Source organism: Ursus americanus, chromosome 13 (assembly GCF_024610735.1).
Source record: "Ursus americanus isolate L20-20 chromosome 13, mUrsAme1.1.p, whole genome shotgun sequence".
Classification (NCBI taxonomy): domain Eukaryota; kingdom Metazoa; phylum Chordata; class Mammalia; order Carnivora; family Ursidae; genus Ursus; species Ursus americanus.
Genome location: NC_142139.1, coordinates 50,314,671 through 50,339,650, shown reverse-complemented (window position 1 = coordinate 50,339,650; position 24,980 = coordinate 50,314,671). Strand labels below are relative to the sequence as shown.

At 37.4% G+C, this 24,980-nt stretch overlaps 1 protein-coding gene across 1 annotated transcript in view; it reads right to left on the bottom strand.

The window, feature by feature from the left end:
• TMA16 (translation machinery associated 16 homolog) overlaps nucleotides 1-18,880 on the bottom strand; it is a 28,652-nt gene extending 9,772 nt beyond the window's left edge. Inside the window, exons 1-3 of the mRNA XM_087866411.1 lie at nucleotides 18,691-18,880; nucleotides 15,776-15,813; nucleotides 8,229-8,341 (exon numbers count right to left, since the gene is read on the bottom strand). Coding sequence (XP_087722537.1) covers nucleotides 8,229-8,341; nucleotides 15,776-15,813; nucleotides 18,691-18,880 — 341 coding nt within the window. The remainder of the gene's footprint in view (nucleotides 1-8,228; nucleotides 8,342-15,775; nucleotides 15,814-18,690) is intronic.
• Nucleotides 18,881-24,980: the final 6,100 nt, after the last annotated feature.

Here is a 24,980-nt window from a genome sequence, read left to right as displayed (position 1 = left end):
CAAGATCAAAATGCCTTAGTGTCACCTTTTAAACGTCAACAAGAATAAAACAGAATGTTTACTTTTCATAATTTGAAAAGAATTATAACAAAGAAAAAGAACTCATTTATTCTCAGAAGAGTCTAGGTAATATACGATTCCTATTATTGAATCATAGGATTATGATTATATGATTATGATAACAGAACCTATTCCCTTCTAAATATTAATTCAGAAGACACCTTCGGACAGCTAGTTTTTGCCACACTTTATGCTACTCACTAGAGATACGGCAATGAACAAAAAATCTACTGTCCCTGACTAACAAAGCAGACCAGATTTACCCTCTCACTTTAAACAACCAGAAAACTGGAGAAATAAAATGAAGCCTTTTTTAATAAAAAATTTCAGGCACAGAATGGGGGAAGATCTTCACAGTACAAATAACTAATAGAGGACTTGCATTCAGAATATACAGACACTTCTTACTACTTAAGAGACAACTTAATACCAAAAAGGGCAAAAGATTTTAACAGATTTCTCATCATATCAAAGACACAAAAATGACCAATAAGCACATAAAAAGATACTTAAACATCATTAGTTATCAAGATGTAAAAATAAAATTGAACTAAGATACTATTACACAACTAACAGAATGGCTAAAAACTTTTTCAAAAATTGATAATACAGCAAATTTGAGATGATATGGAAAGAATATAACTCTTATACACTGGTGGTAAAAATATAAAATGATGCTATCACTTTGGATAAAGCAATTTCTTACATACTTAAACGTGACACCTATCATATGACCAGCAATTCTTATAAACTTAATTTCATATAAACTCAATTTTCTTATATACTTTAACATAAAATCACCATATGACCCAAAAATTCCAGTTCTAGGAACTGAAAGAAAAATGAAAACAAATGTCCGAACAAATATTGTACATGAATGTTCATGACAGATTTATTCATAATAGCAGAGGCTGGCAATTTTTTTAGTAAATGGCCAGGGAGTAACGTGGTCAGTCTCTGTCACAACTACTCATTTCAACCATTGTAGCCTGAAAGCAGCCACAAACAATACAAAAGGAATGGGCATAGCTATCTGCTTCCCAATAAAACTTTTTAATAAAAACAGGGGGCTGGACTCTTCCTTGGCAGACCCCAATAATAGCCCAGTAGTGTAAAATAATCCAAAGGAACACCACAGGTAAATGAATGAACAAAGTGCATATCCATACGATGGAACACTACTCAGTAATAAGAAAGACAACTAATATAAGTTATAACATGGGCAAATTTCATAACCATTACGCTAAGTGAAAGAAGCTGGAACAAAAAATTATATATAATCATTTCATTTATATGAAACATTAGGAAAGACAAATCTCATCTATCAAATGAAGAGCAAATCAGGGGTTACCTGAGGCTAGGGGTGGAGGGTAAGGAATGACTGAGAAGATGCATGCACAAGGGAATCCTCTGCAAGGATAAAGATGGTACTACACACTAACTGTGGTGAGTAGACCAACATATTGTCAAAACCCCAAATCTGTACACTGAAAATACAGCTATTTTACTGAATGCTATTTATTCCTCAAAGTTGATTTTAAAAAATAGAGAATACCCATAACAAGGTAGAAAAACATTCCTTTCAATTAAGCTTAAAGAAAAGAATCTAGTTAGAAGTCAGGTTGCAATTATTTTGAATGAATTCAATGGGGTCCAAATGAGAATGGTTATCAGTTGGGACACAGAAAAGTAGAGAAACGAGATGAATTCTCTAAAGTAGTTATTTCCTAGATTTTTACCCATTATGCTTAGTTTCTTTCTGTTAATTTTCCATACTAAGTCATTTTCTTTTGGTATCTCGAGTTCCTTGTTGTATATCCTGCAGGACATACTGTACGTATGACAGTACATACCAACAAAATATTGCTATGCTGAGAAAACATAAAATAAAGCTAAACTAACACACAATGGCCATTTGCTGGGGCGTCTGGGTGGCTCAGATGATTGAGCGTCAGACTCTTGATTTTGGCTCAGGTCATGATATCAGAGTCATGGGATAGAGCCCCTCGAAGGGCTCTGTGTTTAGCAAGGAGCTTGCCTCCCCTATACTTCTCGCTCTGCTCCTCCTCCTGCTTGCGCGCACGTGCTCTCTCTCTCTCTCTCAAATAAATAAATCTTAAAAAAAAAATAGCCATTTGCTCTCTGTAAAAAGTGCATCCCTTGAAATGTACTTGTCTTCAAAACATACTAGTTTCTTTTAATATGAACAGAAGCAATAGTCCATGTAGTCCTAAATCAGAGCATTCAAATACTGAAGAAAAACATGTTTAATCTCTTATTCTGTTGCTATTCACTTCTGCAGTATCTTTAAGTAATCAGTCTATCAATAAGAGTCAACTTGATTAACCTAGCAGGTCTGGTTTTGTATTCCTGACCACTAGTCAAAGACACTACAACATAACAGATATCCGCTCCCTATCTCCCCACTACTTGCGTCTCTCCCTAATAAGGAACCTTAGGAAGTGGTACAAAGAATCCTCAGTTCTATGTGAAAGCACAGAAACTGGCTACCTTTGTTCCTTAAGAAACCACGTATCTTTGGTAGGCAGAGAGTTCACAAAAGGTGATAGTATCTAAAATGGTCCCCACTGATTCTTGTGTCTTGATCGTCATGACCCTGTGATCCTTGAGTGTGGCTGGCTAGATCTGGAGACTTCTAACAAGTAAAATAGCACAATAGCGATGGATGTCATTCTGAAATTAAGTTTCAAAGACTTTCTGTCCTGGCCACCCTCTCTTGTTCTATCTCGGAGCCTTTGTTCTGTCGGAACCAAGCTACCATGTCATGAGTAGCCTATGGAGAGGGTCATGTGGCAAGGAATTGATGCTTCCAGCCACAGGCAGCCATGACTTGAGCTCTGCCAACAGCCACGTGAGTAAGCTCGGAAGCAAAATCTCTCCCTATCAAGCGCTGAGATGAATGCAGGCCCAGTCAACATTTTAACTGTAGCTTTGTGAGAGACTCTGAGCCAGAACCATTCAGTTAAGTGGTGCTGGAATTCTTGACCAAAAAACTTTGTTTCAAACTGCTATGATGCCACAGAATTTCTTATGCAGCAGCAGGTAATTAGAGCAGTATTTGATAACTGCTATTCATTATTAAGAAGCCAAAGGCACCTGAAGTTCAAGTTAAGTACCGCTGGTACCTTTTCTATCACCTTGCACACAGCTGTTCCAAAAGTCTGAGTATCTTGTCATCAACCATCCCTCCAAAATATGCAACTCAGCATTTCTGTCTTGCTGGAAGTACTACTCTAGTGGAGGAAGATCAGCAGCATTTTAAGATGCTATTTGTGTTTGTGCCATTTAAATTAAATATGACTCATGGTCAAAGATGCTGCTACTCAAAAAACTGACATCTATGACAGACGTAAGCCTATTTCATAAAATACATAAGACACTACTAAAACTGCATACTTGTTTGCTTCTGGAGCCATAATGGTTACAACGACGACTTCTTTAAAATAAATGAGAAAAATCTGTTCAGAACACTGTCCAAGTAGAAAAAATTAAGTAATAACTTTCAACTCCGTACTATAAAAATGGAGCCTTGGCCAATAATGGGACCTCCTTAAAATAAGTTACACAGGAATTACCATGTTATTCAGTTTTATCCTTCCATAATTCTTTTGTAATGTTGATTCTGTAAAACAGTGCGTAAAATCCTGAAGATACCTGAAAACATACAAAGATTCTAGGTTCACTGGCACAAGTCCTTACGGTGAACCAAAGAATTTAGCCAAATTCTAAAGCGGTATTTCCTAAGATATTGCCATGTAATCCACTACTACTAGATGAGCTGATTTTTGAGTATCTCATAGACACAGAATTAAATTATCTTTAAACAAGCTACTCCCCCCCCCCATTTTCTTTTGACCCTCTCTAATTAGATTAAGAAGAAAACTTAGTTTAATGTTTACTTTACAAGTCTTCCAACCTTTGCCAAATCTTTTCACCAAGGATAAAGCAAGCATGCCTCAAGCTCAGACCATACAGGGAAGGCAACAGTATTTACAGATCAAATGTCTCCTTAAAAAAAAAAAGATATGTAAGGGAAATAGATGCTTAAAAAATATTAGGTAAATAACACCTAATAGGTCAGTGTTTGTCATAGTGTGGTCCCTGAACCAGTGGCAACAGCACCAACATTACCTGAAACTTGTTAGAAATGCAAAATTTTGACACTGCCCCAGACGTTCTGATGGAAAATTCTAGGGGAAGGAACAAACCATTTTCATATGCCCTACAGGTGTATCTCGTGTACACCAAAGTTTGTGAAATACTAGTAAAGACAGTAATAAAAACTGCAAAATTATAGAATAACCATGTCAAGACATAGCAAAATTCATGAAAGTGATACATAAATTACTTAAAGTTTGAAAATTACTGTTTTAAAGCAGTATTATCATCCTAATAACCTTTATGGAAAAAAAAAAGAAAGAAAGTTTGACTATACTATCATAGCACTCGTCTATTCTCTTCCAGAAAACTTCTAGCCAAATCATTGTGGAACAGCTAATCTTTACTAAATATGCCTTTAGGTCTTGGGTAAGGAATTAATATATAACAATGAACAGGCTGGTTTCTACCAGCTAGTATGGAAATGTAACTTCCATTTATTAAAATGGTAAGGCTATTTTAAAATAGCTAAAATGATGATTTTTGTCTTTATAACTTCATTTTATTTGTCTCTACAGCAGCTCCTGGGGACTCTCACAGGCCGAAGATGGAGGGGAGAATTGGCAAATTACAGTGTGGGCTGCAGACCAGAGAGGGGAGACTAAGGGACAAGAAGTGGAAAAGAAGAGGCATTATATACACATTTTGTATTCCTACGAAGAAAATTTTGCTACGAGTTCTTCACATCAAGAATACAAACCAACTTCCAAAATGGCATAAGGACCTACGAAATCCATAAAAACAAAGACAATACTAACAAAACTTGTCAAAATCAACTTTATCGGAAGTATGAAAATTAAACAAAGGCTTGCAATAATCCAAGGAGATTCTCAAGAAAAAAAGCCCAATCTCAATAAGAACAACAAACCTGTGATGCTGTAATGTGCCTGATCCATCATCCTCCTGTCAGCTCTGCAACAGTGCTGAAAACCAATGGACTAGCAACTCATGGTAGTTGTAAAAGCCATCTTCCTAACGGCCGCTAGAGAGATCAAATTTGGAGTTCCCCAAAACCTCCATCCCCAGAGAATTGCTACCATTTGACCTGACAGGCAGCATGCTAAGAAGCTTGAAGTTACTTTGTGTTTATATGATCTGACTCAGAGATCTCTCTATCGCAACAGTTCTATCCCCAAGTTGTTTCTTGAAAATAATTAGCAGCAATTATCTAACAGAGCAGCTGTCTCAGTGATATTACCAGTTGGGGGCTAACAAAAGGTGGACCAAAAAATTTTAAAGGAAAACTGGTGAATAGAAGGTCCACAGAGGACTTGAAAGCTAGTCCCAACACATTCCTGGGAATCTGGGATGCCATTTGCATATTCACTATGTTCATGCTAAGGAAAGCCCTGAGCAGGTCCTAATCTCTCACCTCTGGATAACCTTGAGGCTCTATGCAAACAAGAAATGAAGTCTAAGTAAACTGCATCCTAGTGTGTCGAAGGCATGCCGAATAGATTCACAGAGCCCCTCAGCAAAGGCTGAGAGAATCATTAGCTAAAGACTTTTAAAGAACTCTGTTGAAACATTAGCTGATTACCAACTGAGCAGAAACATCAATGGTCACACCGTCTAGGAAAGTCACAAAGCAAACAACGAGAGCAAACCTAACTGGGTACAGGGGCTGGAGGTGTCTATTTAACAGAGTTGTCACACTGTTTTATTGAAAATGTCCAGTTTTCAACCAAAAATGGTGAGACACACAATGAAAAAGGCAAGTATGGCCCATACTCGGGGATTAAAAATAGCATCCAATACCAACTTCCTAAGGAAGCCCAGACAGTTGGACCTACTCGGCAAGGACTGGAATTCACCCATAATAAACATACACAAAGAACTAAAGAAAACCGTATCTAAAAAATTCAAGGAAATTATGAGAAGAGTGTTTCACCAAATAAATAATATCAATAAAGACAGAAATTACAATGATGAGCCAACTAGAAATTCTAGAGTTGAAAGAAATAATAATAAAAATGAAAAATTTACTAAAGAGATTCAACAGCAGTTTTTTGCTGGCAGAAAAAAGAATCTACAACGTAAGCGCGAGTTTGTTGAAATGATCCAGTCTGAGCAACAAAAAGTGGAAAGGAAAGAAAGAAAAATGAAGAGTCTCAGACACCTGTGGGGCACTACTAAGAACACCAGCATAGGTATAATGGGAGTCACAGAAGGAGAGGAAAGGACAGAAAAGATAGATATTTGGAAAAATAATGGCTAAAAACGTCTCAATTTGATGAAAAACATTGAACTACACACACAAGAAGCTTAACAAACTCCATGCTGGATGAAATCCATGTAGGATAAACTCAGAGATGCACATCTACTAGACATACCAGTCAAACTATTCAAAGACAAAGAGCAACTTTAAGGTATCAAGAGAAAAGTGACTCATTGCGTTCAATTAGATAAACAGCTGAATTCTCATTAGAAGCCATGCAGGCCAGAAGGCTGAGGGATGACATATTTAAAGTGATGAAAGACAGACTCAACCAAGTATTATTCATGAATAGACAGACTGAACCAAGAATTCTATATTGTAAAGTTTCCCTCAAAAATGAAGGAGAAGGGGCGCCTGGGTGGCTCAGTTGTTAAGCGTCTGCCTTCGGCTCAGGGTGTGATCCCAGCATTGTGGGATCAAGCCCCGCATCAGGCTCCTCCGCTGGGAGCCTGCTTCTTCCTCTCTCACTCCCCCTGCTTGTGTTCCCTCTCTCACTGGCTGTCTCTCTCTCTGTCAAATAAATAAATAAAATCTTTAAAAAAAAAAAATGAAGGAGAAATTAAGACATTCTCAGATAAACAAAACTTAAGAGACTCTCTCACTTTCAGACCTGCCTTATAAGAAATACTAAACAGAGTCCTACAGGCTGAAATGAAAGGGCAGTAAATAGCATTTGAATCCACATGAAGAAATAAGGGGCACCAATAAAAAAAGATAATTACATAACCAAATTTAAAAACAGTATAAACGTTATTTTTGTGTGTATTCTCATAAGACAACTGCATAAAAACAATCATTGTAAAACTGTGTTTATGGGATTATAATGTGTAAAGATGTAATTTCCAGCAATGATAGTACAAAGGAGGGAGAATGGAGCCACAATGGAACAAATTTTTTGTATACTATTTAAATTAACTTGACATTAATCTGAAACAAGATTAAGATTTAGTTGTAATTTTCAGAGCAACAACAAAGAAAATAAAAAATATATAGTGATCTCTACTAAATGATTTCCACATTATTAAATCAAATTACTATATCAATTCTCAGTTCTCATATTGGGTATTAATCAATATTAATCAAGAGCAAATGACATAGCTTGATCACCACCTTCTCTTTGAGACACAATCTTCTTTTTTCCTCTTTCTCAGTCTCACTTGTTGGATCCTTTTTCCAACTTCTAAATGATGGAGGCCTCTGGGATCAATCCCTGGTTCCCTTCTCTTTTCTAGCTACATTTACTCATTAGATGATCTTATATAGTCTCATGACTTACAGTCCCATCTAGAAGCTGATGACTCCCAAATTTGTGTTGCATCCCTAATTGATCCTCTGGACACCAGACCCAACATATCCAACTACCCATTTTGTATCTCCTTTGATATATCTAATAGACTAATAAGTACTTTAACCTGTATGTCCAGTATATATCTACGTAGCTCCTTCCCTCACATGTTTTAGCTCTCTGCTCCAATATGAACTTCTTCAGATAAGCTACACATGACTATTCTATGTAAAATAAAACCACTCTATCACTCTCTATTCTATAATTCTTTTTCCTTTTTCTTCACTGCATTCATCACAACCTATTTAAGTGTATGCTTCTGCTTCAGGTAAGCTCTAGAAGAGCTGAATCCTTGTTCACTGTTTTACCTTCAGTGCATAGAACATACTTAACATTTATTAAAGAGAGAAGGGAATATTGATGAACGATAAATGTATTAATGGGCTTTACACCAATGCATAATACAAATGATAAAAAGATACTTACTTTTCCTTTTTTTCTTGTTTGTGGGCCTCTCTTGTAATTTGAGCTGCTTTTCTACTATATGGATGGATGACTTTTTTTTCCCGTCCTACAGTTTTTCCCTTTAGAGCTTTAGGCTAAAATGCAGGAAAATACATGGCATACATAATCAGATATGTAAGTGATTTCTGTTTAAAAAAACTTTCTTTAGAAATAAATTTAAAAAACAGTAATATAAGAAATACCACAAGCCAGAAACACTACTCTAAATCAGGACATAAGCCAGACCTGTTAAATGACTGGAACAGCATTTGTTTCCATTGTCATAATAGAAATGATATATTCGAGACTACCCTTCAGTGATATAAGAAAATAAAGAAAGGCATAGAAGGGGTCAATAAACCCAGCTCTTCAACTATTCCATCTTCAAAGTAGGTAAGAGAATGCAGGTAGTGAGAAGACAAAGTTAAAAAATTTGTGTTACAGTTAAAAAAGTTGGGGAGGTAGAAGTAAACATAGGATGCTCCTGGGAGCTTGACTGTAGAAGTTGCACATCGAATAGATGGGGCACTGAATCAAGCAAAATCAAAGTTGGGTTCAAAAAAAAATAGGAATAGAGGAAATAATACAAGCCATCTCAAAATTAGCACACCCAAAAAAGAAATTACTTTCCCATTCAAACCTTACGCCAGTTAACAGGTCACAATTCATTCAGTCCACTGAACTAGACATTTCAGTTAGTTCTTTATTCCTACATAATTCTGTATTTTATCATACCTGTTTTTATTTTGGAATTAGGTTTGGCTTCCTATAAGAGAAATCCAAAATAATAATGGTGTAACCTGATAAAATTCAGTTCTCTCATGTAAAAAGTAGGAGCTGGAGGCTCCGCTTCACAAAGTTCTTAGAGATCCAGGCTCCTTCCATCCACTGTCCTGAGGCTATAACCTCCAATATATATCTATATAGTTCAAGATGACTTAATACAAGTCTAAACTCCAGCCAGTGAGAAGTAGAAAAGAAAATCAAAAGGCATACCCCTTTCCTTTAAGAGTAAGATCTCAGAAGCTGGAGTCTTCTGTTTACATCCCATTGATCAAAATTCAATCAGCAGGTAATGTAAGGGAGAGTAGTAAATATAATTGTTATTCTCAGAAAAAAATACATTACAGAAGAAAAAGAGTCTATTTGGGGACAGCTGGCGGTCTTTACCTAATCCTCAAAAAGGCTCTCAGAATCTTCTCTTCCGAACTACTGTCATTGCCCTCATCCAGCATCATGAGTTTTCATGATTAGGATGGCCTTTAGATTCTCACTATTTCTTTTTTCATGGAAGTCGCAGAGCTTATTTTTCTACATTTATCTAGTAAAGTCCTTCTCCCCTGCTAACGAGCTCACAGTTAGGTCCCAAGTCCTTAATGTGGAAAACAATCTACCCCCAACCTACTTCTCCAGCATTATTTCTCATTCTTCAAAACATCCTTCATCCCATTCTTAGCAAACTTCTCCCTCATTTCCAGAACACACCATGCTGTTTCCTAACTTCTAGAGACTGCATTTGTTACCTCTGCCTGCAAAACTTTTTCCTTCCTTGTCTTTCATAAAATACAACTCAAAGTCACTTCCTGTGTAAAACTTTGGGCAGAATTAATTAAAATGACCACCAATTCCTCATTCACACATGTATTCATTCCTTCAACAAATATTTACTGCTCACTTCTTGATACACCTGGCCAAGATAACTGCCACCCTGAAACCCAGAATGGCACTGGAAGGTGGTTACAGGTACAGAAGAATAATGTGAAACCATCATACAACAGTACAGGCATGCTTTGTTTTACTGTGCGTCGCAGATATTGTGGGGGTCCTGTTTTGTTTGTTTACAAAGAAGGTTTGTGGCAACCCTGCATTGAGCAAGTCTATCGGCACCACTTTTCCATCAACATTTGCTGTAATTCTTGCAATATTTCAAACTTTATTATTATTACTATATTTGTTATGGCAGTCTGTGATCAGTGATATTTAATGTTACTCTTGTAATTGTTTGGGGGCACCATGAACTGTGCCTATATAAGCAAACTTCATCAATAAATGCTGTGCGTGTCCCTACTATTCTCACTGACCAGCCACTCTCCCATCTATCTCCCCCTCCTCAGCTCTATTTCCTGCGACAAAACAGTATATAAATTACACCAATTACTAACCTTACACTGGCTTCTAAGTGTTCAAGTGAAAGGAAGAGTCGTACATCTCCCACTTTAAATCAAAACCTAGAAACGATTAAGCCTGTTGAGGATGGCATGTCCAAAGCTGGGACAGGCCAAAAACTAGGCCTCTCTCTTGTGCCAGTTAGCCAAGCTGTGAAGGTAAAGGAAAAGTTCTTGAAGAAAATTTTAAGTGCTATTCCAGTGAACACAAGAATTTTAAGAAAGCAAAACATCCTAATGCTGATAAAGAGAAAGTTTTGAGTGGTCTGGATAGATTAAACCAACCACAACATACCCCTTAGCCAAAGCCTAATCCAGAGAAAGGCCCACCTCTCTTCAATTCTATGAAGGCCAAGAGAGGTGAGGAAGCTGCAGAAGAAATGTGAAGCTAGCAGAGGTTGGTTCATGAGGTTTAAGGAAAAAGGCAGTCTACACAACATAAAAGTGCAAAGTAAAGCACCAAAAGGATGCAGAAGTTGCAGCAAGTTATCCAGAAAAATCTAGCTAAGATAATTAATGAAGGTGACTACACTAACCAAGATTTTCAATGTACGCCAAGACACCCTCCTGCTGGAAGATGCCATCTAGGACTTTCACAGCTAGAAAGAAGTCAATGCCTGGCTTCAAAACCTCAAAAGACTTACTGACTCTCTTGTTAGGGGCTAATGCAGCTGGTAACTTTAAGCTGAAACCAGTGTTCAGTTACCATTCTCAAAATCCTAAGGCCGTTAAGAATTATGGGAGATCTACTCTTTTGTGCTCTATAAATGGAACCACAAAGTCTGGTTGATAGAACATCTGTTTATAACATGGTTTACTGAATATCTTAAGCCCAATGTTGAGACCTACTGTTAAGGAAAAAAAAGATTCACTTTAAAATATGACTGTTCATTGACAATGCACCTGGTCACCGAAGAGCTCTGACGGAGATAAACAATGAGACTAATGTTTTCATGCCTGTTAACACAACATCCATTTTGTAGCTCATGGATCAAGGAGATTTTGACATTCAAGTTTTATTAAAGAAATACATTTTATAAGGCTATAACTGCCATATAGAGCGATTCTTCTAATGAATGTGGGCAAAATAAATTCTTGAAAGCCTTCAGAAAAGGATTCACCATTCTAGATGCCATGAACAACATTCATGATTCATGGGAAGAGCCCAAAATACAATATGAATGGGAGTTTGGAAGAAGTTCATTCCAACCTTCATAAATGACTTCAAGGGTTTCAAGACTTCAATAGGAAGGAGCAAGGAACTGCAGATGTGGTAGACATAGGAAGAGAATAAAACCGGAAGTAGAGCCTCAAAATATGACTGAATTTTGCTACAATCTCATGATAAAACTTGAATGGATAAGGAGCTGCTTCTTACACATGAACAAAGAAAGTGGTTTCTTGAGATGGAATCTACTGTTGATGAAGATGCTGTAAAGACTGTTCAAATGATAGCAAAGGATTCATAATATGACATCAACATAGTTGATAAAGCAATGGCACAGCTTGGGATGACTGACTCCAACTCTGAAAGAAGTTCTACCGTGGGTAAAATGATATCAAACAGCATTGCATGTACAGAGAACTCGTTTGTGAAAGGAAGAGTCAACTGATGTGGGAAACCTCATTATTGTCTCATTTTAAGAAACTGTCACAGCCACCACAACCTTCAGCAACTTCTATCCTCATCAGTCAGCAGCATGATTGAGGCAAAAGCCTCCACCAGCAAAGAGTACACAACTTGCTGAAAACTCAGATTTTTAGCAATAAACTATTTTTTAAATTAAGATATCTACATTTACATTTTAAATTTACACTTTATTTTTTTTTAAGATTTCATTTATTTATTTGACAGAGAGAGAGAGACAGCCAGCGAGAGAGGGAACACAAGCAGGGCAAGTGGGAGAGGAAGAAGCAGGCTCCCAGCAGAGCATGGAGCCCGATGTGGGGCTCGATCCCAGGAGCCTGGGATCATGCCCTGAGCCGAAGGCAGAAGCTTAATCACTGAGCCACCCAGGCGCCCCTTAAATTTACACTTTAAATTAACATATTTACATATGTTTTTTAGACATATGCTATTGCACACTTAATGGTCTACATTATAGTGTAAATATAACTTTTCAAAATACTGGCAAACAAAACAGTCATTTGACTTGCTTTATTTTAATATTCGCTTTACTGGGGAAGTCTGGAACTAAACCCACAATATCTCTAAGATATGTCTGTATGTGCATTCCTTTGTGTTATTCTCTGCACATGTGGGGTGGGGGGGTACAAGAAAGAAAAGCATGATAAGGATTTTTTGTACATGAAGCTTACCTAGCAAACATGAATCAATGAAAACATTTCAGAACCCATGGTAGGCTGCCTCTAAGATGTCTCACAATGAATTCCACCTCTGGATATTCATGTCTAAGTGTAATCTCCTCCCCTAGAGTGTGGACCTAGTGACTGACTTTTAATGAATAACATTTGGCAAATGGAGGAACTACCAATTCTGAGATTAGGTTTTGTAAGGACTCTGGCTTCCATCTTGCCTACTCTCTTTTGCTCTCTCACTAGGCTCGCTCTGATAGAACCCAACAGTCATGTAGTAAGCTGTCCCATGGAGAGGCCTACCTAACAAACAAATGAGATAGGCCTCCAGCCTACAGCAGTGAAGAACTGAGGCCCTGAGTCCAGTCGTCTGTTAGGAGCTAAATCCTACAAAGAACCATGCGAGTGAGCTAGAAAGTGCATGCTTCCCATCTGTGCCTTGAGATGAAACCACAGCCTCAGATTATACCTCGATTGCAACCTTGTGAGAAATCTTAAAGCAGAGGATCCAGGTCGAGGTAAGCCACGCCTCATTTCTGACTCACAGAAACTGTGAGATAATTAATGCTGTTGTTTTAAGCCACTAAGCTTTGGGACAGGTTGTTACACAGAAAGAGAGAACTAACAAAGACAAAAATAAAAAAAAAATAATAAAGCAAAGTTGTACTCTTTGGAAAGATATCTTTATTCCACATACCGTAACAAATAAAATGCTTAAGAAACAAAAAAAAGGTCAAAGAACCCCAAGAAAATGAGATGCTTTCTGAGGCTGCTAAAACTTAACAGCTGAAGTTACAGAGGTGTAACACCTCTGTATTACATACATACACCTCTGTATATTCAGCAATATGTCCAAGTCTATAAAAAATTTCCTTTAAAGACTTAATAAAAACTTTCTTTAGAACAAGAAATAGTTTGATATCCTTGGAGTATGAAAATGTCCTCATAGCTTTAGAAGTCTCAGGTAAAGAACCTCCAAGACTTAGTACAAAGAAAAAGCAAAGAAACTGAACTTATATTCTGACTCAGCTGTAGTTATTCCTTATATTTTTTTATGAAAAGGTTGCCTCAAGGCAGGATATGAATATATAATAAGGCACAGAAAAATGCACAATATAACTTGCTAAATTTTAAAACATGTTTGTATTTTCAACATATTAAAATAAAAAAGAAATGCTTCAACAGGGAAAACTACAGTAAAACCCTATCAATTAAATGTTAATGTATTAAACAGTCTATTCAAGCTAAATATCTCTTAACTGAAAAGCAGTTAATTTCTATCAGCCAGGGTTTCTCCAAATTTATTTGTAGAGCATCTGATGATTCATGGAATAGTACAGAATGCAAACATAAAACAAAACTGGGGATGGGAGAAAGAGTTTCGGGTGTATGTGCTATAGAAGATTAATAGTTATGTTTTAACTTTGAAGATACAACAAAAATAGCATTTCTTTTCATAAACATAACTAAGGCACTGCTTTGAATAACTATGCTTACTTTGAAAAGTTTCTGGCACCACAAAAATATTCCAGTCAGAAGTTAGTTTTAAAAGTATCTCCTTCCTACAATCTTTAGCAATTACTTCAGAAAATTCATTCTAAACTATTCTTTGGATTTGTAATTGAGTAACAGAAGCAAACACATAAATAGTTTATTCAAATAACACAGAAACAAAAAGAGATATTTCAGGGGCAGTATGCTTCAAATATTCCTGCTAACATCATAAATAACAAAAAGGAACTTTTCTTAAAAGACCATCACGGTCATCATAGAATCCAGGGTCAACTAGAGAGAAAAAGGCCATTTAGAATACCCAGTGTAACTAGAAATCTAGAAAAAAAATCATTCCACCAAACACACTTAGGGTACATAAAGGTACACAAATACTTAAAAAAAAAATTATAAAACTAAAGCCATCCCTTTAATTGAGAAAACCTATAGTGTAATATTTTAAATGCCAAAATAATTTCAAAATATGATATACTAAGTCACTCAACACTAATAACATGACGAAAATGAGATGGATTAATTAAGAGAAGCTGCTTTTTTCTTTTTTTTGGCAGTGAATCTACCATGAAGAAATCCAGTGCATTTTCCTTGCTTTACAGATAAATACGACACCAATGACCAATCATTAGCTAGGGCTTCCAGTAGGAACTTAAGGGTTCTGCACTCCTATCTAAACCCCGCCCAATTCTCAACGACCATTTCAAATTCAACTTTACCTCCTCCTTGAAGCTATCCAAGAATAACCTTTTTGGACCTTAGAAACTTTCTCTTTTGGTAGCATTTGCCACGTAGCGCCTAATATTATGCTGCACTGACGAGTCATTTAACATTTACAAAGTCATTTACACTTGTGTTTTATCTTCTCAACAGCGGCTCCTTAAAGATTTTAAAATATGTCCCATCAGACTGAAAACAATACTCTGAAAGAAGTAAAAAAAAAAAAAAAAAAAAAAATGCCCCAAGTAAACATTTGCTGAACGCCCACTGTACATTAAACTACTGTGAATTAAAAATATTAAAAATGGCCTTTAAAAGCGTGAATTTGGGGCGCCTGGGTGGCTCAGTCATTAAGCATCTGCCTTGGGCTCAGGGCGTGATCCCGGTGTTCTGGGATTGAGCCCCACATCAGGCTCCTCCGCTGGGAGCCTGCTTCTCCCTCTCCCACTCCCCCTGCTTGTGTTCCCTCTCTCGCTGTCTCTCTCAAATAAATAAATAAAATCTTTATAAAAAAATAAATAAAAGCGTGAATTATCTAACAAAATAGCTCATATACACTGCTCTCCTTAAGAATATCTTAATAATTCTCTAATGTAGACTTCAATTTTATCTTTCATACAAAAATCTAACAAGCTCTTGGTTGTTATCAAAAAGACAGGTAATAAGTGGTAGAAAGGATGTGGAGAAAAAGAACACTTGTGCACTGTTGGTGGGAATGAAAATTGATACAGCCACTATGGAAAACAGCAGAGAGGTTCCTCAAGAAATTAAAAAAAGAACTACCATATGACCCAGCAGTCCCACTTCTGGAAACAAACTCACTATTTTGAAGAGGTATCTGCATCCCTGTTCACTGAAGACTTATTTATCATAGCCAGGACATGGAAACAACCTGAAGTGTCTTTCGACAAACGAATAAAGAAAATGTGTTATATATATACAATGGAATATCAATCAGCCATAAAAAAGGAAATCCCACCATTTGCAACAATATGGATGAAACCTGAAAGCGATTATGCTGAGAGGTAAGTCACACAGAAAAAGACAAATACTGCATGATCTTACATATATGTGGAATCTTAAAAAAAAAAATTATAGAAACAGGAAGTAGACTGGTGGTTGCCAGGGGCTGGGGTTGAGAAATGTTTCAAGGTGGTCAATGGGTACAAACTTCCAGTTATAAAATGAGTAAAGTTCTTGAGATCATACAAACAGCATGGTTACTATAGCTAACAATACCATATTGTACACTTGAAAGGTACTAGAAGAGTAAATCTTAAAATTGGTATCTATGTGATGTGACCTATTAACTAAGCTTATTGTGGTAGTCATTTCACAATATATATGTATATCAAATTATAACACTGTACATCTTAATAGTATTCTAAGTTAATTATATCTCAATGCAGCTGGGAAAAAAACAACCACCAAGATTTAGTAAGTTGATTTGTTTTAACAGCCTACATTTATAGGTGAGTCCAATAGCACAAAATTCTTGTCATTAAGGAATATGTAGGTAGTAACAGTTAATGCACACAGTAATATGTAAAGATAAATCGAGGAAGGATGATGGCACACTTTTAAATGTCTTACAATCTAACTAGGGAGAAAAATAAGCATGCTTAAACTTTATAATAGGTGTCTATAAAAAGGAATAGTGTCTTATGTTATAGTACACACCAAACTAAAAACTTTTAGTACACTAAAAAGGTTTCACAATGCAGAATAAAGAAGTGTTGGGTGGGATGAATTAGTTTGAAAAGACTGTTCATGTTAGTTGAATTAAGTTTGGATATAAGAAAAAGGTATGAATTTGTAGAGCTCCGGGAGAGGTTCGAAATAAGGAAAAAATAAATGAAGAAAGTAACAAAAATGGACAACTACAAGCTCTAAGCTCTACTGTTACCATTTACTACTATTGCTAAAGTTAATTACAACAACTAAACTACATTTACCGGGTGCCAGACATTGGGCTGAGTGGCTTACATTTAATTTTCACAACAATTCTATGAGACTTACAGGGATTAATTTCACCAAGATCAAAACTTAGCAAAGACAGTTGTCAAACTCAGTCCTCTGTAACTCCGTAACCCACATTCTAAACTGTACTGAAAGAAGTTCAGAGTAACTGATACAAAAAACTGGAAAACCTCCAGTGCCAAGTTGAGCTTAAGCTCAAGAAAGGGCACAGCACAGCCACAGGTGATGTACCAGAAAACTGAAAAGGGCAGCAAATGTGCCAGTGAAAACAGATTTTTATGCTACTTCTTTGATTGTTATGACAAGGCAATATCTTCCTACCATACAGCCTGATAAAGTGATATTCTGATAGTTAAGGACAACTACATTCAAACACCAACCAACCCCCAATCATATCTAACGTTTCAATGTTCCACTCTGAAATGGAAAGGCTATGAAAATTATCTTATAAAGGTTTGGAAATAGCACAAGTGCGGTGATAAGCGAACTAAATCTATACACATACAAACGTGTATGATCTAAAGCAAAAAGACCATATAGATGTGAAAGACAAAAATGACAGGCATACAACAAAAAGAAAAAGAAAAAACAGAGAGGACAAAAGACCTTGTGGCCCGAGTATCACAACTTTTTACCAGATTATAAACTTTTTACGTTGTTGTTTTTATTAAAAACTGGTTCAAAGTGAATATTTATAAAACATTGTCCTATTAATAATTATTCTAATAAACATCATAAAATTCTTTTAAAAAGCAGGAAGAAATAAACGTTTTGGAATACAACGTAAGTGGCAACTATAAAGAAAAGCAAGGGAATTATAAATACAAAATTCAAATACTGTTTACCTGAGCAGGGCTCCTGAAAGTTATACGTCCAAGGAAGGAAACACAGATCTTTCAAAAGTTTTATTTGTTAAACTGGATAATGGATAAACGAGAGTTCCTTACACAACTAATCATTATACCTCACTATGTTATGTAAACACTCTTTTGCGTCTAGTCAATTTTTAATAAAAACAACAGAATAGTTTGGGCGTCGTGGAGGGAATGCGGGGGGCGTGGAGGCGGGATTTGGGGAGCTAGTACGTCACTGGAGTGCGGCTATAGGACACAAGAAAGAAGAGACTGAGCCTAAGCAGTCTAGACCGGCAAGAGGTGGCACACCAGTATAGAGGCAACACTTTCCCAAGTTTTGCCGACCTCCTCCGCCCCATCCTCCCGCCCCCCACATACTTGGGAGTAGCAAGAAAACGTAAACGTTGAGTCCCCCCCCCCCCCCCCAGGGGCAGGGCGCTCTGTGAACACTTCAGAACCCCAAAGCTGAACTTTAAGGTCCGCACGCTGTACCCCCACCTGGGGGCTGCCCTGCCCTGCACCCCGCACCCGGGTGTACGGACCAGTAGAATCACTTAGCCCGGTCCCCTCTCCCAGTATCCCAAGACCGCCCCCTTTCCTCCAGCCTGCCGAGGGGAGACTTCCAGAGAACCAAGTGGGTTCAGGGGAGCGGGAGGGGGCCCACCATGGTGACGTCCTCACGGCCCTGCAGGACCTCAGCAGCCCAGACCCAGGAAACACCAACAACCGCAACAACTCAGAGGAAGAGTCCAGCCTAAACCCACGTGGTTGCCGGAGGAAACCGGGCGGACCCGACCGGAAAGGGAGGGGCGAGTACGCCTTTCTAAAATGTCCCCGGAAATCGACACCAAGTCTTTTTATCCCGTATTGGACTTTTTAGCCCTAGACCAGCCAGCAGCCTACCCTCTGGCTTGCTAAACACGGCGGGAGGGAGCCTGGGGCCGGAGGGTGAGCTTGGCCCAGCGCCCAGCGTGAGGCCTGGCATTTGAGCGGGGCTTGCCGATGCTAGACGCTCCTGGCTAGTGGCGTCCCAGGCCCGGGCACGGAGCTCCTGCATCATCTGTCCGATGCACAGCCACCAGCTGAACAGCATCTTCCGACGAGGCTCTCCTTTTGGAGGTTCCCGCCTCGCCGAGGCTGGCTACCTCCCCGTTAGACTGTTAGGTGATGGCCCATGTCCTAATATGGCAAAAGGCCCTCCGCTCACCTCGGTTGCCTTGAGCAAGGCTTTTCCCCCACTGAGTCTCAGTTTCTTCACCCATTAAGGGCCCTTCTACATATCCAAGGCCCCTTCCAACCTAGTTTTTCTGTTTTCTTCTCAGAATGCTTAAGAGTCTGTGTTTTACCTGTTATTTGTTAGGATTCCACAGACCTTATTTGCGTACAGTTAATTGTCTACTGTATGCCAGGCTTTAGGGATACTCCGAGTGTAAGTAAATAAGTAAATAAATACAATTATTATTATTATTATTATTTCAAATAGTGTACTCTGGAGAAAATAAAGATGGTGGGATAGGCAGAAAAGTTGTTTTACACGTGGTTGTCTCTGAGATCCTCTTGAAAATGAGAGTTGAGCAGAGACTGATACTAAAAAAAAAAAAATATTCAAGAAGCTTGTTAGAGCATGGTAAGGCAGACTTTATTCCCGGTGAGGGGGGCTTTGCCATGTGTATAAGGATCACTGCAAAGGGGTGTTGCAATGGGAGATACAGCTTGGGCAGGTGGGAATTTACAGCCAAGGAGCAGGGTGAGGGGTGGTGGATGGAAAATTACTGAGAGGAAACATGAGGAGGAGTAAGGACATTCTGGCTAACCCAACCTAACAAGATTCTTGGGATAGTCAGTCCACTGTGGTCAGACATCACCAGGAAGATGGTGGAGGATCAGGCACCTGATCAGATAAAGATTTCAAGGTTGACCAGATAACGGAGGACTGGAGACTCTACCTAGACTGTCTTTCTTCCTAAAATTGAACACTGCAAAGAACGGGAAATCCAAAATTCCAGGCCTAGATGAAAAAGAGTTTGGGGAGCCTGAGTAAAGTGTGGTCAAGGAGAAAATCTTGTCACTTGAATGAAAAGAGAAAAGTAGGTATGGGAAGAAGCCACAGGCAGGGTGAAGTTGAGTGTGCCCGGATAGGTATGTGCAGGTACATGTATTTAAGCAAATAGATCCATTAAAAAAAAATAGATGAAATGGTAACCAAGAATTTGTGACCAGAAGATCCATGAATCTAGGGGCAAGTCATTTTCATACAGTTTTTAAATGTGTGGAAGTGCATTCTGTGTGAATATACACGATGAAGATCACCCTTGCAATCTATGCTGTGGAGACATTAATCTATTGAGGACTGCAATTAATCCAAAACATTTACACTTTACTTCTATGCTCTAACCATTTCCTATGATACAACTTATACCCCACCTACCCCATTCCCCGAGTCAAGCCCAGTGCCAGTCAGCTTCCTGAGGGCTATGTTACTGCCAATCCAGTGAGCATTTAATTCTTATTCTGGCTGTTTCAGCTGTTGCTAATTGTTTCATTAATCACAAAATCTATACCTGCTCCTACCCCATTCCTAAATTTCAAATTGCCAACAACTCAACAAACCACATATCCTGAGATTTTTTTTCATTTTAATTTGGGTTTTGAAAATAAAAGACTTAATTTTTCCCCATTCAGACTTAATCCCTAAATAATATTGACTATGAGCAAGACATCTTGCTCAAAATACTCTGTAGCAGATGCTAAAGTGAGTTATACAAAGAAAGCTTACCAATAACAATGATGACTAACATTTGGTCATGATTTGATGTGATATACACCACTCTGATAAGCAGGATGAATCTCCCCCCTCTCCCCTCCAATACAACGCCCCCATGACCCAATAACCACTGTGGATAGTTTAGAGACATTTTTAAAGAAAATTTCCTGTGCTTTAACAAATACACTGAGAGATGTGTGTGTGTGTGTGTGTGTGTGTGTGTGTGTGTGTGTAGGGGTTAAGTAATGATTAATACTAGATATTGATAAAATAAGAACACTTGTACAATTTCTAGGGCAGTCACTAAAATAATAGAAACAAGATATGTAACTTTGAATAGGATAGAAACAAGTAGAGAAAATAAATGGAATGATTAAAAAAATACTCAGACAACTCAAAGCAAGGAAATAAGGGGAAAAAAAAGAAACATAAGATGATAGGAAAAGTAGAAAACAAAAATATGATGGTAGATTTAAATCCATATAACAATAATTATGTACTAGCTGTTCCCAATTAAAAAATAAATATTTCATATTGGATTTAAAACATACAACTGTGTCCTGTTTTTGAGAGATATATCTAAAATATAAGGAAACAGAACAATTAAAAATAAAAAATGGAAAGACATATACTAAGCAAATACTAACTGAAAGAGTGCTAATATAAATACATGAATGTTATGCAGAATAGAAAAAGTAGTTAGATGTCACTTCTTAATGATAAAATTTTCCATTTTAAATTTATATTTACCTAATACCGTAGCCCCAAGTATATAATGGAAAACCTGATAAAAATTCAAGGAGTAGTAGAAAAACAAATTGCCTTGTTGGGAAATTACCGTTCTTCAAAAATTAATTGAACAAGCTGATAAAATACGATTTGAAAAACTTGACCACGACATAATTTGAACTAATGGATTTGTTCAGAATACTGCTTCCAGTGCTTGTAAGGACACATATGTTTTCAAACATATATTAAATAGTTCTCAAAATGATCATATATTGGGCCAGAAAGGAAGTCTAAACAAATTCGAAAGGATTGAAATCCTACAGAATGCGTTCTCTCACAGTCATGCAATTAAACTAGAAATCAACAAGAAGATAGCTAGACAATTCCCATATATTTAGAAATTAAGGGTTATACTTCCAAATAAGTCATATGTTAAAGAAGAAATCATAATGGATATTAGAAAATATCTGGGGCTGAGAAAATAACAAAATACTGCATATCCGAGTTTGTGAGATACATCTGAAGCAGTAATTAGTTCTTTTAGTATATGTACTGGAGCCTAAGTATAAATACTAGAGAAGAAGAAAGGCTGAAAACTAAGAAGCGAGAAAAGGAACAAAGAAAGAAATTCAAAGCAGAAGTTAAAATAAAATAATGAGCAGAAATTATTGAAATAGAAAAAAATATATATGTAATTGAGATCAGGAAGATCAAAATTTGTTTCCTTTTAAAGAACAATAAAGTTGATACACTCCTGCAGGACCACTTTAAAAAATTAGAAAAGATACAATTAACCATATCAGAATTAAAGCAAGGTGACATTATCTCATATTATGTAAGCATAAAGGGAATTATGACCAAATAAACCTATTTTTTCTTAGGAAAAAATATAACCTATCAAAATGGATGCAGAGGAATAGAACACTTGAATAGTCCCATTATCATTTTAAAAAACAGTTACTCAAATATCTTCCCACATTAAAATTAGAGGCTCATTTTTTAGATTTTATAAATATTTACAAATAGGGATAGAACAGCACTTCTCTAATATGATAAAAATGTGCATGAGTAGTGGTGATAGTGGGCATCATTGTCTTATTGCTGACCTCCAGAGAAGGCTTTTGTTTGGATTTTGGAAAACCACTTCGACAATCTCTAAAAGGTTGAGATGTGTACATTGTCTAACCCAGCATTGTCATTCCCAAACATATACCTTAGGAACCCTGGCACATGTATCTCAGTATATATAAAGTATTTAAAGCAGTATTGGTCATAATAGCCCAAACTAGATTAAAAACCTAATTGTTCCTTAACAAAACCATAGAAAACTAATCTGTGGTGAATTCCACAAAGCAGTGAAAAAAGCAAACTATAGCTATGGTTAAACATGGATAGGGCACCTGGGCAGCTCAGTCATTAAGCGTCTGCCTTCGGCTCAGCGTGTAATCACGGCGTTCTGGGGTCGAGCCCCACATCGGGCTCCTCCGCTGGGAGCCTGCTTCTTCCTCTCCCACTCCCCCTGCTTGTGTTCCCTCTCTTGCTGGCTGTCTTTCTCTCTGTCAAATAAATAAAATAAAATCTCAAAAAAAAAAATAAACATGGATAAATTTCTAATCATAGTGTAAAAAATAGAAACGAAATGATGCATACAGTAAAATTCCATTTATAAAAAGTTCAAAAACAGACAAAATAAGCTACAGTACATTTTTCACAGATATTTTCATAAGTGGCCAGTGATGGTGGTGGTTATCTTGGTGTTTGCTTTATAATTTTTCTTTATGTGCTACATATGTTTTATGCACATTTATGTTTGTATGCTATACTTTCACTACAAGAGGTGTTAAAATTTTTTTAAATGCAAATGTATTACTCCATTGTCTCTTGAATCCAGTATTACTGATAAGAAGTCTCATGTTGATCTAATTTTTGTTCCTTGGTGAGTAGCTTACTTTTCTGTATGGAATCTTCTAATAATTTCTATTGCCTTTGTTCTTCAATTTCATTATAGTGTGTCAAAGTATTGATCTTTTCTTATATATATTGGGACTCTGTGGATCTTTCAATTTCCTTTTGGGATTTGTATTATACGGATTGATAATTCTATTCTCCAGATACTTTAACCCTTCTTTTATATTTTCTATCTCTTTAATTTCTGCTGCCCCTGGGTGAGTTCCTAATTTGATCTTCCAGCTTACTACTTTGTTCTTTGATATAATCATCCTGCTATATATTCCATCTATTGTCCTTTTCATTTCAACTCTTATTTTTAACATATATCATATATATTTATCTCATATATATCTCATTTGTTTTTAAAGTAATTTCTTATCCTTTTGCTTTGTTACCATATTCTTCCTCGACTCTATATATATTGTGTTCATTTAAAATTATTGGTTCATCAGTTCCAATAAGTGTGCTTTATTTGTCATGTGTTGTTCAATTTAATTATTTTTTTAACATTCTTTTCAAGCAGTCGTACTCCTCCGGTATGTCTTTTTCTTGAACTGTGACATCACATTTCACTGATGGAATCAGCTTTCTTGTCCTATAATTTGTATTGGGGAAGTGCTGAAAGTCATACTCTCACCTGTGTCCTCCTTGGAAAATTTGAAAACAAGGAGGGTCAAGTCTCAGAGGAGAGAGCTCCAGGGACAGCAGAACCTTTGCTACCAAGGAGCACAGGAAGCGCAAAGGTCCCAGGGCATCAACTCCACATTCCTGCACCTGTTTTCATCAGCGCCTGACTTTAGCTGGGCTCTGTCTTCTCTGCTACTGCCTCACGATACTGGGAGGCCAGTGATGTTCCACATTACTAAGGTGAAGTAAGAGAGACAGGAGCTAAAATTACACCCTCTCCAGATCCTCCCCCAGCTGCCACAGATGTCTTCCTCCCAGGCGACTGCTGTGTTCTCTGCCTGCCTCCCACCCCATCATTTGCTAGTTCCCATCCTCCTAGGGGTTTCTCACAGTTGTGATTTTACTTCCAACTGCCAATCCCTTCCTGTTTCTATCATTTTTCAGGGTTGATTTTGGAATAGCCTGTGCTACTTTATCATTTTATCCTCCTTATTTTTAGAAGTACTGATTATAGTTGTAAAATTAGCCTTTTGTTATACGTGATATAATTTTTCTCTTGACCTGTTTGTGACAATGTTTGCTGGGGAGAGATTATAAAATGTCTTTCAGTAGGGAGTTGTTATGTAAATGGTTTAAAGATGGCCCCTGTATACGGGCCTTTTTTGTTTTCCCCTTCATAGCAGGCTGGGACCTGGTAACTCAAAAGCCTGGTGGTACCAAACTCAAATTTTTATGCATCCAATTGTTTGAAATACAGTTCAAAAAAGGAGATTTTTTAAACCATTTGTAGCCTCCTTGCTTGGCATATGCAACCATCACCCAAAATCTGTTAGCCATAGGTAAGATAAACCCTGGGGCTGTACAGACCCCAAGCTACTCCTGCCTTTCAGAATTCTTGGACTTTGGGGTGCCTGGGTGGCGCAGTCGTTAAACGTCTGCCTTTGGCTCAGGGCGTGATCCCAGCGTTCTGGGATCGAGCTCCACATCAGGCTTCTCCTCTGGAAGCCTGCTTCTTCCTCTCCCACTACCCCTGTTTGTGTTCCCTCTCTCGCTGGCTGTCTCTCTCTGTCAAATTAATAAATAAAATCTTTAAAAAAAAAAAAAAGAATTCTTGGACTCCCCA